This window comes from Myotis lucifugus, unplaced genomic scaffold (assembly GCF_000147115.1).
Source record: "Myotis lucifugus unplaced genomic scaffold, Myoluc2.0 scaffold_1707, whole genome shotgun sequence".
NCBI lineage: Eukaryota > Metazoa > Chordata > Mammalia > Chiroptera > Vespertilionidae > Myotis > Myotis lucifugus.
In genome coordinates, this window is record NW_005872755.1 from 29,106 (window position 1) to 43,784 (window position 14,679).

The following is a 14,679-nucleotide window of genomic DNA, read 5'->3' on the forward strand; positions in this document are numbered from 1 at the left end:
GTGGGGGCTTACAAGTGTCCCCCTGCACAGGACTCCCGCGTCAGAGGGAGGCCAGACCCCGTGTCTCCAGCTTCTGGCTCTGTCCCCGCTCCCAGCACCTCAGGAGCCAGCAGTCACCTGACCCCTGCTGCGCAGGGTCCTTACCAGGCCCTGTTTATGGTTAGTCTCCTCTGATAAGGCGATTCTTTTTTCAGAGTGTGAGTGTGGCAGCACCGGAGGGACGGGAGTTGTGTGCCCTCACTCAGCCCTCTCCCAGTCGGTGTCCGGTGTGGCACAGGGCAGTCGCTGTGACAGCCCATCAGCAGGCTGTGCTCCTGGGGAAGGACAGCCAGGTGGCCCCTGTTTGCTGATCGGGCTCTGGGCGAGCTCCTGCCCAGGTGCAGCCAAGGAAGGAGCCTGGTTGTCAGGAAAGCTGAGGGCAGGAGGGTGGCCTCTGTGCTCCGGGGAGGGACTGGGACGCCTCGCCCCTCGGGCTGAGCCGAGCCGCCGCCGGGCTCTGCTTAGAGCGTGACATCCAGGTACTGTTTCTGCTCGGTCCTTGGTTCTTCCTGATGGTCCTTGGGGAAGCGGTTTGGTTGCAGATGTGGGTCGGGGGGTGGGGGTGCGGCTGGGGAGGGCGGAGGAGCAGGGGCAAGAACAGGTCGCCAGCCAGAACGGTGTGGAGCTGCTCCGGAGCCTGAACGTGTGCCCGACTGGAGCGCCCCAGGGGGTCAGGGCCTCAGTGCTTCTCCGTAGGAGGAGACGGGGTCGGTCATGTGGCCCGAACGTCAGACGGCAGTGCACGGGGCAGCTGTATCACCTGCCGTTTATGTTCCCTGATGACGTGTGCTGAGTAATGAAGGTGCTTGGGCAGGAGGTTGCTGGGTAGTCGGGGCAGGACGGAGACGCTGGTGCAGGAGGAGGAAGGCTGGCTCCGGGTGCGGCAGGGAGCTGTCGGCGAGAGGCCGGCGCTGGGTCTGGGTGCAGGCTGCCTGCTTACCGCGGACTGCCGTACGGGAGAGTGGAGGTGAGTGTATCCCGTGCGTGTGCGATGGACGCTCTCTGACTGGGGTTGGATGTTCCGAGGACGAATTTCCAGGCAGAATTCATAGTCCTGCTGGGTCATCCCAGCCCACGGCTCTGAGGCTGGAGCTCACCCCCCTACCCCACCCCCTGTGTCTGCAGCTGCGCACCAGGGAGAAAGCCTGGGCATGGTTACGGGGGCCCTCTGGCCACGCCGAGGCCTGTCACCCCTCTGCTGAGCACGGTCCTGTGCACACGAGACCCCTGCACCAGGGCGCCCCCGGGTGCTGTTGCTGCTCTGCTCTTGGATGGTGTGACTAATGCACATGGAAGCTTCCTGCTGGTGCGCCTTGATTGTGTTTCTTCACCGCGGAGCCTACACAGGCTGCTTGAATAAATGCTGCTGCGGGCCGTGGTCTCGCCTGTGCAGTGCCTGTGTGTCCAGCAGATGGCGGCAGAGGGGCGCCTGTGGCGCCTGTGGCTCCTGCACAGGTGAGGTGTTCGGGGGCAGAGAGAAGGTCCCGCACTGCGGGGGCGCTTCTTCCTGTGAGGCTTCTCCTGGGGCCGTGACACCTTCTTCTCCAGCTCACTGTCCTTTCTGTTTGTGTCCCTTCTGCCTCTTTCTTCTGTGAACCCCTTCTGTGTCGGTCCCAGGCCTCCCGCGTCTTCACAGGCCCTTCCCTCCACAGGGTCAGTGTCCCCCGTCCCTTTTCCGCCGCTCGGAGCTTGGCTGCTGGGAGCTGTGGCCACAGCCACTTCTGGGCACTATTTTCCTTCCCTCATTTCCTCGTCTAAAAAGGGAAGTTTGCTGTGTGTAAATGACACCCCAGGAAAACTTGACTTAGAACGTGCCACTGAGTCTTAATTACAGGAATGTGAGTCACCGGGGTGGGGTGTGGGCGGGAAGATAATAAGCTGTTGCAGAGGCCTCTCGGGGGGCAGGGGGGCCCGGCTGGGAGGGACCCTGGAACAGCAGAGCCGGGGACAGCGCTGCCCTGGGGAGGGGACAGCTGTCACCTGACTGCGAAGGAGGTGAGTGTTCAGGACAGGCTCCCGGTCCGGGCGCTTCTCACCCCTCCGTGTGCCTTGCCTTCTTCACAACCGGAGGCGCCGCCCGCCGCCTTTTCCCTGGGTTCCCTCCCTTAGGCTGAGCACAGCCTGCAGCGTCTCACCCGCTAGGATACCATGTATGTCTCATGTCTCATACTGTCTGGTCAGTGCTCTGTCATTAACATCGTTGTTACAGTTAAAAGTTTTAGCTGCACAAGGTCCAGCCTAAGTTCAAAGTTGTCCAAGGAAGCAAACAAGTGCCCCCCCCCCGCCCCACGCGGGGCCTGTGGGGCCAGTCCCGCTCTTTCCCGGCACGTGGACAGCGTCAGTGTTTGCGAGTCTAAGGAAGGCGAAGTCGTCCCTCCCGTCTTAGTTTGCATTTCACGATCATTAGTGGAAATAAACGTTTTCTCTTACGCTCACAGGCTTTGGAGTTTCCTATTTTGTGAATTTCCTGATTGTGCTTTGCTGATTTTTTTCAGTTGGGTTTTTTTACTCTTTTTTACATTGCTGTAAGTTCTTTACATATTCAGGATACTAATATTTCCCAACTTGGGTATCTTTTGGTTTCATTTTGTCTTGTAATGTCTGTATAGTATTCTATAATGGATCTTCCATCATTTATTTAACTATTCTCTGTACTGTTTGAGATTTGGGTTATTTCCAGGACTTTCTTGTTTAAAAAAAAACACCAAACTAGCGCTGGTGCTGAGTCTGACCTGGCCTGGCTGTGGTCAGTGATCAGTGCAGGGCAGTTGGCTGGCCCAGCTGGTCCAGCCTGTGGGGGTGAAATTAATCAGCTCTCGCTGGCCTTTGGGGGCTGGAGTCTGCCATGGCTGGTCCGGAACTAACTGTACGTGACCTACATAACGAAGGCCGTGCCCTCAGTGGCAGTGGCTTTGGCACTTGAGGCTGGAGTGTTTTAATGGCGCAAACGTTCAGAAGGACACGAATTCAGGATGACACAGTACTTTCTAGGTCGTCGCAGACACGCCAGACTCCCAGTCTGTACAGAGCAGGGTCCCCTGAGCCGTGGCGTGCTGCTGAGCCGAGAGCAGGGTCTGCAGGCTTCCTCCGTAGCTCTGTGGCTCGGGGCCTCGCCCTTTGGTTTATGTGTCGAGTAGGAGTGTTGAGTGGCCTGCACAGCCTGAAATGCTGACTCTGTGCTGTTTCTTTCTGACCCGCCCTCACCACTCAGTCGCCAGCGAGGCAGGATCTGCCCCCATGGCCCACTGGGACGGGCAGCCTGAGGGTCGCCCAAGGGCAGGTGGAACCGTGTCCAGGACTCCTCCCCGAGCTACGTCCTGCGTCTTCCTCCCTGCGCGCCCCGCCTTCCCCGCGGACGGGAGTATTGATCGGACAGTGATGAAATAGCATCTCATGCAGTGTGTTTGGGAACTGTTACCGGCACTGGCTCTGCTGAGCCCAGGATCTGCCTTCCTGCCCCCCCGCCCCCTGCTCTGCGGCAGCTTCGTGCTCACAGGCCTGGCGTCCGGCTTGGTGGCCGCCGCCAGCATTCGGGTGCCCAGGGAGTGGGTGCCGAGGCTGCGTCTTCCCCACAGCCACGCACCTCTCTGGCCGTCCACCCCCACGTCTTCGACCTTCCCGCCGCCATGCAGGCCTGCGCAAGGAGGTACAGTCTGTGGTCAAGGCAGAGGGAAGTGGGGGTCCCGGGGAGGCAGCTGGTCTGGTGCTGCCCCTGTAAGTGTCTCAGGTGGGAGCCAGCACCGCCTCCGCAACCTGCGACAGTGGAGGCTCCGAGGAGCATGGCGGGAAGGGCGGCTGTGTCCTGAGGAGTCGCATCAGCTGCTTTCAGCGTCACTGGCAGGCTGCCTGCCTGTGGTTCGTGGAGACAAGACGGGTCCGGGGTTCGGGTCGTCTAAGTGGGTTCTCGGGCTGTGCCGTCCAGCGGGAGCGTAGCCATGTGGAGCTGTTGAGGCTTAAATTAATGTAAAGCCAAGCTTCTCCATCCCACCGGCTGCGTGAGTGACAGTGACCGTCGCGCTGGACGGCAGGTGCCAGGCCTGCTGGAGTGTGTCTCCCGGAGGAGCGGCCCCCGTGGAGGACAAGCCGACTGCAGAACCCGGTGCCTGGGCCTCGCTGCGGGGAACCCCTCGCCACACAGGGCAGCGCTCCCTTCTGTGGGGACGCTTCGGGTCTGCTGGCCTCTGCGCCTGTCCCATCCTCAGTGCAGCCACCACCCTGGGTGCTGCCCCAGGACTGGCCTCGGTGAAAGCTGGACGCCTGGGCCTTCTGACCCCCTGCACCCACAGTGCCCACTCGCCACCTGCCTCTGGCACCCACCGCTCTGCTGTCTGTGTCTGCGCTTGGGGCGTCTAGATTCCATGGAAAGTGAGATGGACGACTCGTCTCTCTGTCTGACGGTGTCACTAGCCGATCCCTCAGGTCCCTCCATGTTGCAAACGGCAGGGTTTCCTTCTCTTTACGGCTGAGCAATGTCTCACTGTGCCTGTGCCCCATCTTTAGTGCTTTTGTTTCCTTCGGATAAATGCCTAGAAGTGGGATTGCAGGGTCCAAAGGCAGTTCTGTTTTTAATTTTTTGAGGAAAGTCCGTATTTTTTCCACAGAGGCTGCGCCAGTCTGCATTCCCACCAGCAGCACACAGGGTCCCCTTTTCTCCACGTCCTCGCCAGCACTTGTTGCTGTTGATTTACTGATGGCACCATTCTGACAGGCGTGAGGTGGCACCTCACTGTGGTTTGATTTGCATTTCCCTGGTGGTGAGTGGCCTTTAGCACCGTCCCTGTGGGCATCTGTACATCTTCTTTGGATAAAGGTCTATTTAATCCTCTGCCCATTTTGTGATCAGATCACCAAACAGAAATGTGAATAGGCCTCAGTGTAGTAAAGAAATGGAGCCCCTCTCAGACCTTTTCAGATGCTTCACTGGTGAACTCTCAGTGAGTAAGGAGGACAGACCCCAATCTTACACACGTCCCCACAGAACAGAGAGGAGACCCTCCTCTCGGCTCGCCCAGCCGTCACGGCAGTGGGAGTCGCTGCAGTCTCTCACGGGACGTGGGTGGAGAGCCCTAAACTAAAAAGAGCGAGTCCCCAGGATTCAGTGCTGCTTTGTGTCCAGTTTCCCCACAGCCTCTGCCAGCTCCTGCCTTCGCTCTTTGCAGGTGGGACCCACTTGAGGATGCGGACACCTCGTCTTCCTGAGGGCGGGCTGGGCAGACCCTCACTGTGTCCATCCCTCCGCAGGTCGTATCTGACGCCCGTCCGTGATGAGGAGGCCGAGTCTCTGCGGAAAGCACGCTCCAGGCAAGCCCGGCAGACCCGGAGGTCGACGCAGGTGGGTGTGGCCTCCGTTCTGTCCTTGGTCCTTTCCTGTCCATTGGCGACCCCAGGGTCCCCCACTAGGGACTGGTGAGTGCAGGGCTGTCACTGACCATGCAGCGCTGCTACCTGGCAATGAGGAGCAGCGAGGCTCGGCCGCCCTCGGGGACAGGGCTCTGCACACTCAGGGTTGACTTTAAGTCCGTGTTGCTAGAGATGGTCCGTGCTGAGGGCCTCATTCGGAGCTGGGATGTGGGGTCCTGGTCAGGCTGGCCCCTCTCTGATCTGTCCTCTCTCCCCAGGGAGTGACCCTGACAGACCTGCAGGAGGCAGAGAGGACCTTCAGCCGGTCTCGGGCGGAGCGGCAGGCTCAGGACCAGCCTGGCCAGAAGCTGGGTACCGAAGGGCTGGAGGGCCGCGCCGAGAGGCATGAGACGTCCACACTCCCCGCCAAGGACACCGGGGAAGGCCGCCAGCCCTGGAGCCGGGGTCAGGAGGAAGAGGTGAGCTCGTGAGGCCACAGGCCTGTGCTGGCGGGTGGGTGGAGCTTCATCCTGAGGCCCTTGTCCTTCTATTTCATTCCAAAGTTGGGGGTTTTCTCCAGCATCAGGGCTGCCTGTGCCCTCGGCCAGGCCATCACTATCTCCTTTCCGGCAATCAACTAGCTTTAGCTACTTCCTGAGCATCTACTACTGGTGACCCTCTTGGTGTAGAAAAGCCCATCTCAGCAAGCCCACTGTGCATGCCCTTTGGTGGGGCTGGACTCTAACGTCTCCCTGTGGCTGGCCCCCAGCCTGCGTGCCGTCGCCTGAGGGGTGCAGCTCAGCCAGACAAGCCCACCACCGCCGTGTCCCCGACCACCTCAAGACCCACCCTCTACACCAGCTCCCACCTACTACGGACGAGCGGGCCGGCAGCCCCTGACGCTGAGAGCTCAGAGGCCAAGGACATGGACAGAGACGGTGCGTAGAGTTCCCGGAAATGCAGCCTCCGGGGAGTTTCCCGACAGCGTCCTCGGGCCGCACCCTGGGTCCTGGTGCTCACTCCTCTCTCCCCCGCAGAGAGCGAAGAGGCAGGTGTGGACGACCCGTGCGCCGGTGGGCTGTCCGTCCGTGAGCGGAGGCGGCCCCGGGAGCGGCGGAGGGGCACGGGCATCAGCTTCTGGACGAAGGACGTAAGTGGACAGCACCTGGTCACCCTCCATGCTGAGGTCAGAGGCCCACCCATGGCCCCAAGGTGCAGGTGGCAGGAAGTGTCTGTGGGACAGAAAGGAGAGGGAACTCGTGTGGGACTCGTGAGGGTGTTCCTGGGGGCCCAGTGGCTGGAGCAGCGCCAGGCACATAGTAGGTACTCAGTCACGACGGGTGATGCGTGAAAACCACTGTTTGCAACCTGGAAGCTAGCCCAGCCCTCAGCGTCCTCCCCATGCCCCAGAGCTGTGCCGCCCGGACCTCCTCGCAGGGATGGCACCACGGGAAGTAACCAGTCCCTCCGGCTCAGCCTCGCTCTTTTGGAGGAAAAAGGGGGGGATCATAAAAAAACATGTTGAGGCAGGAAAAAAACACAGAACAGGTTGAGTCTGGCATTGCACAAAGGCAGGCGCCCTGTGCGCTGGCTGCAGACCCCGTCCGGAGCTTTAAGTTGCCCCCCTCGCTCCTCCCCCTCCCCCCGCTCCATCACTGGGGTTTTAAGAGTCAGACCCCTGGTTCCCAACAACTCCTTTGAAATTAGCTGAGCCGTCCGGTGGGGAAGAAAGGGCAGTGTCATCTGTGGAACTGTGCTCTAGGGAGATGCTCACAGCCGGGGGCTGTGGGCTGACTGTCGACGGGAGATGAGGTCTGTGGTCTCAGAGCTCTTCCCAGCTGTGGCAGCAGGACGTCCGAGCTGTCCGTCCCCCCAGGCCGTGTGTCGGGTTGTTGACGGCTGACCCTCCTGCTCCCAAGGCGTCCGCGACGTGACCCTCTTGTTTTCTACTCTTTCCTTTTTAGGAGGAGGAAGCTGATGGCTCTGAAGAGGTGAAGGAAGCGAGGGTAAGTGACAGCCAGCGAGGGTGTCCCCGGGCCTGCTCACACGCACACCTCACGCAGGAGGCCAGGCCGCGCAGAGCCGGCCGCGGGCGAGGGAGAGAGAGCGTCCTCGGGCGCAGGCAGGGTCGGTGCTGTGACGCCCGTGAACAGTCTCCTCCGCTTCCCGCCTCCTGCGACGGGCAGCAGCTGCAGGCTGCCTCCCGCCCTCTCGTGATGGCGCCCCTGGGGGCATCTCTGAGTCTTTAGCTGGGAGTGGAGACGGCACTGGCACTGCGTCTGTTTGTCACCAGCATTTGGATGTGGAGAGGGGCTCTGGCTGGAGGCTGCCTCTGCTCCCGGTTGCGACAGGCAGGCCTGCCCTGCGTCGCTGTAGGGCACGAGGCGTGGTGCTGAGACGGTGGAGACTTTGCTTAGTCTGCCTCGTGCCTGGTGTGGCAAAGCCTGTCCCCATTGGTCGCTTCAGGAGCCAGTGAGACCGGGAACACACCGCCAACGGGTGTGTGGGCAGCCCGGCTGGTGGCTGTCACATCCGGTGTGCAGCCCGCAGGTGTCCGGATGGCCTTCCCTCGCTCGGTGAAGGAGAAGTGAGCCCGCGTCCTAAGGTGGGGAAGGCTGTTGTGAGAACACGCTGGCAGTGAGGAGCGTCTGTCTCCTGTGCTGTGCACCTGCGCGGGCCAGGGGAGGCCTCGCCCTGCGTGCTCAGGGGAGGCCTCGCCCTGCGTGCTCCGCCCGCCCCTCGGGGCCTCGCAGCATCTGTCCTGTGACTGGACCCGTCACTCGGAGGCACTGGGACCCGTCACTCGGAGGCACTGGGGGCCGACAAGGACGATGGTGCCTCCACGGACGGGCCCTGCACAGCGGAGAGGGACAGTTTGCTTTGTGTTAAAGGGACCATTGAAATCAGTTCCAAGTAGTGGAGTCACTCACCTCGGCTTTGGAGGATTCAGAGGTGACTTGGGCTGGAGCCTCCTGTTACAGTGAAGGAAACCGAGGCCCCAACAAGTTAGGGTTCAGGGACCTGGCCAGGCCTCCCGCTGGCGTTCCGCTCGGCGGGTTACACAGGGTCGCCTTCGATGCCACCTCCGCTCCCGAGGGAGGCTCTGGTGGGCACGTGTGGACAGGGCAGCACCAGCAGGTGGTCGGACAGGCCTTGTTGGGGAAGCCTCGTGCGAGCGTAGACCTGAAGGAGGGTAGTGGGCTGTGGACTTAGGGGTGCAGTGTTGTCGTTGGGACGGCGCCGGCAGAGAGACAGGCAGGAGTGTGCCCGACACCCCTGAGGAGAGGTGGGGGCCCATGTAGCTGAGCAGAGTGAGCAGGCGGTGTAGACGGGGGAGTCCGTGGGGCTGTGAGCTGGAGACGGGGAGCAGATTTGGGCTTAGCTTGGGGACGGTGGGGCGGCCTCAGGGACCCTAAATTCCTGCTGCTCGTGTCAGAGATGAGAACGGAGGCCCCGAGCTCCTATCACAGCCGTGCTCCTATGGGGCTGTCAGGTGGGCTTTCCGTCTGTTTATGTCTCCAGGGACACCCTGTTAGGACGCGAGCGGACGCCTAAGCTGCAGCCCGCCTGCACCTGGCGCACCACTTAGCTCCCAGCCTCCGTTCCCTCGTGTACATGTGGGTGATGCCCGGCCGACCTGGAGCTGTGCTGGAAGTGATGGTACATTTAAATGGTTGGGGTGCTGGAGGCCCATTGAGATCCTCCGGGTCCAGGTCCCTAAGTCTAGATGAGAGTGAGGCTTTCGCTGACCTTAGAATCGGGTGATTTGACGTCATTCCTAGTTTTTCTGCAGAGAATAGGTGTCTTGTGAGTCAGAGAGGCGCCCAGGCTCCCCCGACGTGTGTCAGTGTCTGAACTGTCCCTGGTGAGTTCTGAGAAGTGGACTTGACGGGGCTGCAGGAGCGGGAATCGCGGGACGATGGGAAGGGCAGGAGTGGGGCCGTGCTCCTCCTCGCCCCGAGCCTGGGGAGCCCCGCTCCAGTCGGCTCCCTAAGTACCCTGCCCTGTTTCCTCCAGTGTCCCCCCAGCTCCAGTCCCCCCGAGGAAGTCACAGCCCTGTCCCTACGGCCCTGGCTTTCCCAGCCCGCTTCTAGCCTTTGCTGGACCCCCCCCTGCCGCCCCCCGCCCCCCACCAACCCAAGCAGTGCACCAGTGACCTCCCGTCCCTCCAGCCCTTGTCCTTTTAGGTAAAATCCCAGGCTGAGCCTCCTGCTCGCCCGACTGCCTAATATGGTAAGGTATGCCCCGCGAGGCGAGGCCCGGCCAGGCGAGGCAGCTGCCTGGGAGCCGGCGGGCTGAGCTTGAAGACACGGAGGGAGGTGAGGTGCTGTGTGGACGCAAGACTTTCTCAGTGCTCCCGCAGCACAGTCCTTGTTTCAGAGCGAGCCCCTCCTCCAGCAGAGTGAACGAGAGGCATCGCTGTTCCTCTCTCAGCCTCCGCCTCGGAAAGGGGGTGGCCAGCTTGCCCAGGCCGGGGTCTGAGAAGTCTGAGGGCTGATGGGGTCCTGGTGCTCATGGGGACGGGCCCCTCAGTGATGGCGTCGCATCAGCCCCCGGGGGACAGGCCGTGGGGGAAGGAGCGGCCGTGTGTGGGGCAGTTCTCCACCCAGAGCCGCTGATGTCTCCTCCAGAAGTGACCCCGTGACCCGCCCCCTCCAGAGTCACATGGGCCTTCCACTCCCAAGGCCGCCTGGGCGTCTCAGAACCGGTCCTCTTGGCATCTTCCTTTTAAGGATCTGATTAATTTTAGGTCGTGCTGTTGCCAAGGAGACGGGTCATCAGGGCGCAGTCTGTTCCCTGGAGCGGCTGTAGCTTTGGACCCACTGTCCTGTGGCCCCATGCGTTCTGCCCCAGCCAGGACTCTGTCAGGAGAGCAAGCTGCATCCTGTTCTCTGTTTGGACTTTGATTCCTCATACAGGGGTGAGGAAGGTGTATCAGCCACCAGGACGGTCCGTCACCCCGTCCGTCTCCCCACTTCTTCCGCTGCTGCCGCCTCGGGTGCTAGCGGGTTAGTGGCCGCGGCTCTGTCTCCTTGGAGGGACCTGATGAGCTTGGCCTGTTGTCGTGGAGACGGAGTTCCGAGCACAGGGCGGTGGCTCTCGAGCAGCTGGGGGTCTGGCCGAGGCTGTGGGGCTGTGTGCCCGTGTGACCATCGCCCTGCAGTTATGAGTCCAAAACCAGACTTGATTTTACACGTTAATGCACGTCTTCTGGCAGAGGGAGGTTCTGAACATTGAACCACCGTGAACTTGAGAAAACTACCTAATTCTGCTTCTCTCCCTCACGGTGGTGCGTGCGGTGACGGTGGGGCGCATGGGAGGCGCTGAGCAGCGCGTGCTCCAGGCCCGTGTCCACCTTCTGCTCCAGGATGGCTTGGGAGAGCCGTGCCCTGGCGGCCTTGTGTATTTCGTCTGCCTCCTGGTATCACAGGCCTCGGATTGTCCAAGTGAAACACTGCATCGCATCATGTTAGTTTCCTCTGTTTGTTCAGATGATTGGTTGTTATGATGTTAGCTAGGGCTTATATCAGTGGCTTTCATGTCGGGATAGTAAAGGTTGAGGTGGTAGAAAATTTTGTTATAAAAGGGGATTCTGCTACAAAGAAGAAGAAATTGTTCAAAGTCGTACCACTAAGAAGAAATTATTGTTTAGCCTTCTGCTGAATTTCCTGCTGGTATTTTTCCTGTGTTGTTGTTTTTTTAAACATTTTCTAGACCAACTAATAGCATCCTTAAGAAAGGGATCGTTTTCACCCTGAGCGTTCCTGGGGCCCTCGTCAAAGCACAAGGTTCAGCTCTGACCATCAGAGGCAGCAGCCTGGGCGGCCCCTCGAGTCACAGAGTCATTCCTTCTGCGGTGGCGACGGCGGGTGGCCGGGCGCTGGCCGTGGCTCAGGGCTGGAAGCAGTAGCAGCCGCTTGGTGCCTTGAGCTTCTGCGTAGGAAAAGCATAGTTTACACCGAACAGGATCCCTTAAGGCACGTGAGTGTTGACACAGGAGCCTCAACAGCATGAGCCTTACAAAACACGTGGCTTCTTGATGCTTTAAAAATGGTGTTTTCTTACACCCTAAACTATGCCAGTGTTGCTCCTGGCAGAGAGGAGGGACATTTTAAAAACCTGTTGCCGAATTAATAGCTCAGACTAAATCCTTGTGCCGTCTTGGAGCCTGTCCTTGGTTCTGCCTCAGATTCCCTCCGGTGACAGGAAACGGCACGTTCGGATGGTATGTAACCAGGTAACACATTTGTGGAGTTTTACTCGGGGACTTGCCCAGGTGATGTGCCACGTGGCGCCTGTGAGGACGGCGCAGGCTCTGCCCCCAGTGCGAGCGGGAGCGGAGGGGAGGGGCAGCACCAGGTCAGGGCCCAGCACGCTGTGGTCAGTCGTCTGTGTGACACTCGATTCTCTGTGACAGTGGGAGAGCAGCCTTGACGAGACGCCAGCAAATGGAGCGGCTGTGGGCCTGTTGCGGGGGGCAGGGGGGCTCCACCGGAGGCAGAGCACGAGCACGCCCTGAATGTCAGGCCTCTCTCCTGAGCAGACCTGCTTATGCTGCAGTTCCTCGCGTACAATGATTACAGGGCGTGTGAGTGGTACTCAGCATCTCTCCTGCTCACTTTAAAACAACCGTCGTGACATAAAGGACTTTTCTACACCCCGGCTGGTTTTTGAATATTTATAGTTTTAACAAAAGTTTGGGTGCGTCGTACCTTTTGAAGCTACTTGTCCCGCGTTTATCTAACCAGCTGTAGCACCTACAGAAGCCCTCGTGGCTGCCTCTGAGTCGATCAGAAAGGATCCATTCGGCGAGCTCTTCTCGGGCGCAGTGAACATGGGGATGGGTAGTTCTTCCTCCCTGGCCTGCCTGGAGCACAGTAGGACATCCGCGTCCCGCCTGGAGCGCTGTCCAGTGCTGAGAGCTGTGTCCCGGGGCAGGTCCAGCCGACCCTGTGGGCAGCTCTGCCCCCGGCGTGGCCGCGGCTCCATCTGGCCGTGGAGGGGCACACACGCCCTCCATGAAAGCAGGCAGCCTCCCACTGGGTCTGCCTTTGTGAGCTGTTGCTGAATTTAAGTTTAATTGTGAAGCACGAGGCCCCTAAGCCAGCTCTGGGCAGGTTCGCAGGAGGAGCCTCTTGCAGGGCCTGGGACCCCTCTCCTTCGCGAGCTCCTGAACCTCGAGCTTTCGAGGGGCAGGGCCGTGACCCCGGCTGAGAGCAGGACGGAGCCTCTGGTCTGGGCCCTGAAGTCTGTCTTCGAGGGTCCCTTCCCAGGCTCCTTGGTGACTAACCCTTCGTGTGAGAAAGGAGCCTGGGCCCCCACCTGAGGGAACCTTCCTCCTCCCTCCCCTCCCTCCCCGTCCTTGGGCAGAACCCTCAGAGGAGCAGCCCTAGGAGGCCCGAGGGCACGAGGTGGTGGAGCCTCGGGGCCCTGCCTGGGGTCGAGTCCACTGCCGTGTTCACGGGCAGTTCCTGTCGCCTGCGTCAGACGGAAACAGGGCGCGCTGGTCTTCCTGTCTGTGAGCTTGGTGCGGGGTCCGCGAGGTCATAGGGGTCACCAGGCGGCACTGCCTGGACGCGAGATGAGCCAGGAGAGGAGGGAATTTAAATTCATGTGGGAAAGGGGGTGGGGCCAGAGAGGCGGGCTGTGCCGGGTCGCCACAGGGTAGAAAGCAGGGGCCAGCAGTGTGGGTGGGGATGGCAGGGTGTGGAAGAGCTTCATGGTCAGATTCCCCCCTCGAGACCACGCAGACACATTCCTTTCTTTTTAACTGACTTTTCGCTGTGGAGTCTGGTCCTGGGTCCTGCTTCCCCTGCTGTCGGTGTGTCCCCGGCCTGGCCCTCGCCGTGCCCACGTGACCCCCTGCCCCGGCCTGGAGTTTCGGTGGCAGTTTGCTGGGCTCCTCGGGGCAGCTAGTGACTCGTGGTTGGAACGGAGCATGGAGGCCTCCGTGCCGTGCGGGCCTCTGTCTGGGCTTTTGAATAGAGGCCCCTCGTCACAGCCGAGAAGAGCCGCTGTGAGCAGGGGTCTGCGCGTGCACCCCGAGCCCCGTGTTCCTAGAAGCTGCGCTGGCTCCCCCGACAAGTGGCGGCCGTGTGGGCTGGAAGCGATCCTTGCCCTTGGCCCGGCTCCAGCATTCCTGGCTGAGCGAATCGGCTTTGGAACGTCAGAGAGAAGAGGAGGGATGAGGCTGAGTGTTTATATGTTGGAGGACGGGAGCCCAGCTCCTCCAACTGCTGCTTCTCACAAACTCCTGACTTGCCGGACCTGAGTGATCACAGCCCTTGGCCTCGCCCCGCGTGGAGCCAGCCTGGGAGACGCGTGTTTGCAGGGGCTCGTTCCTTCCCTCCGGCGTGAGCTGGCCGTCCCAGCATCTCCGCCGACCCCAGGGCGTCCTGCCTCGGGATTGCATCTCCTGTCGTCGGGAGGAGGCCTCGGGAAGAGTGAGCTTTTGGAGAACCCAGGACTCGGTCCAGGCCACGCAGCGAGGCTCCCCGCCACCCCCGGCGGGACTGCTGTCCAGCGGGCCCGGCTAGACGTTGTGGAGGGACACGCCTCACGCCTGCTCAGCTGGCGGCCCAGAGCTGCAGGCTGGACTCCAGGGTGGCCGCGTCCTCGCTGAGCTCCGCTGCTCAGCGCAGCCATGTCCTCTCTGTACACCCGGAGCAAGGAGTTCCCTCGGAGCAGGAAGTCTACGTCGGACTCGCCCCCCGCCACTCCCTCCCCCACGGCCAAGACGCTCCGAGTAAGCGGTTTTATCTCCGTGTCTTGTGCTGAGTGCAGGGAGAGTGCGTGTGTGTCTGGGAGGTGGGCTGAACACAGGTGTGTCAGGGCACGAGGGAGTCGGGCAGGAAGATAGAACCTGCAGAGGCCCTGTGGCTGCTGTGCCAGTGACGGTCCCACGTGCACGTGGCCCTGTGTCAGCCGGTCCCCACGTGCCGGCTCCTGCACCTGAGCCCTTAACCCTCAGTGTCAGCTGCAGGGGCAGAGGGGGCGTTCCGTCCTGTCTGCCTCTCCAGGCCTTTTCTCAGGCTCCGGGCTATATTTAGTTGTTCCCTTTCCTGTGTTTTATGGGTCAACACTGTGCTTTTAAAAGAAAAAGCTCCCAAATGGCCATGCAACTGTGTACAGTAACCTTTAATTGTATGCAGCTTCAAGCGTGTGCGTGTGTGTGTGTGTGTGTGACTGAGTCTGTGCCTGTGTGTGTGACTGTATGTGTGTGACTGTGAAAGCGTGTGTGTGTGTGTGTGAGCCTGTGAGGGCCTGTGCCTGTGTGTGTCTGTGTGTGTGTGTGTGACT

The 14,679-nt window shown here is 60.8% G+C and overlaps 1 protein-coding gene across 3 annotated transcripts in view; it reads left to right on the forward strand.

The window, feature by feature from the left end:
• Positions 1-8,039, forward strand: part of LOC102419496 (protein phosphatase 1 regulatory subunit 12B) — a 37,093-nt gene extending 29,054 nt beyond the window's left edge. For 2 of the 3 annotated variants that reach the window (XM_023748708.1, XM_023748709.1), the window contains 5 exons: positions 5,281-5,371; positions 5,658-5,858; positions 6,149-6,317; positions 6,417-6,529; positions 7,344-8,039. In XM_023748708.1, the coding sequence (XP_023604476.1) occupies positions 5,281-5,371; positions 5,658-5,858; positions 6,149-6,317; positions 6,417-6,529; positions 7,344-7,628 (859 nt within the window). In that variant the 3' untranslated portion in view covers positions 7,629-8,039. Of the gene's footprint in view, positions 1-5,280; positions 5,372-5,657; positions 5,859-5,959; positions 6,110-6,148; positions 6,318-6,416; positions 6,530-7,343 lie in introns of those variants that run through there. The other variant, XM_023748710.1, reaches the window with a different exon arrangement.
• The last annotated feature ends 6,640 nt before the right edge of the window (positions 8,040-14,679 follow it).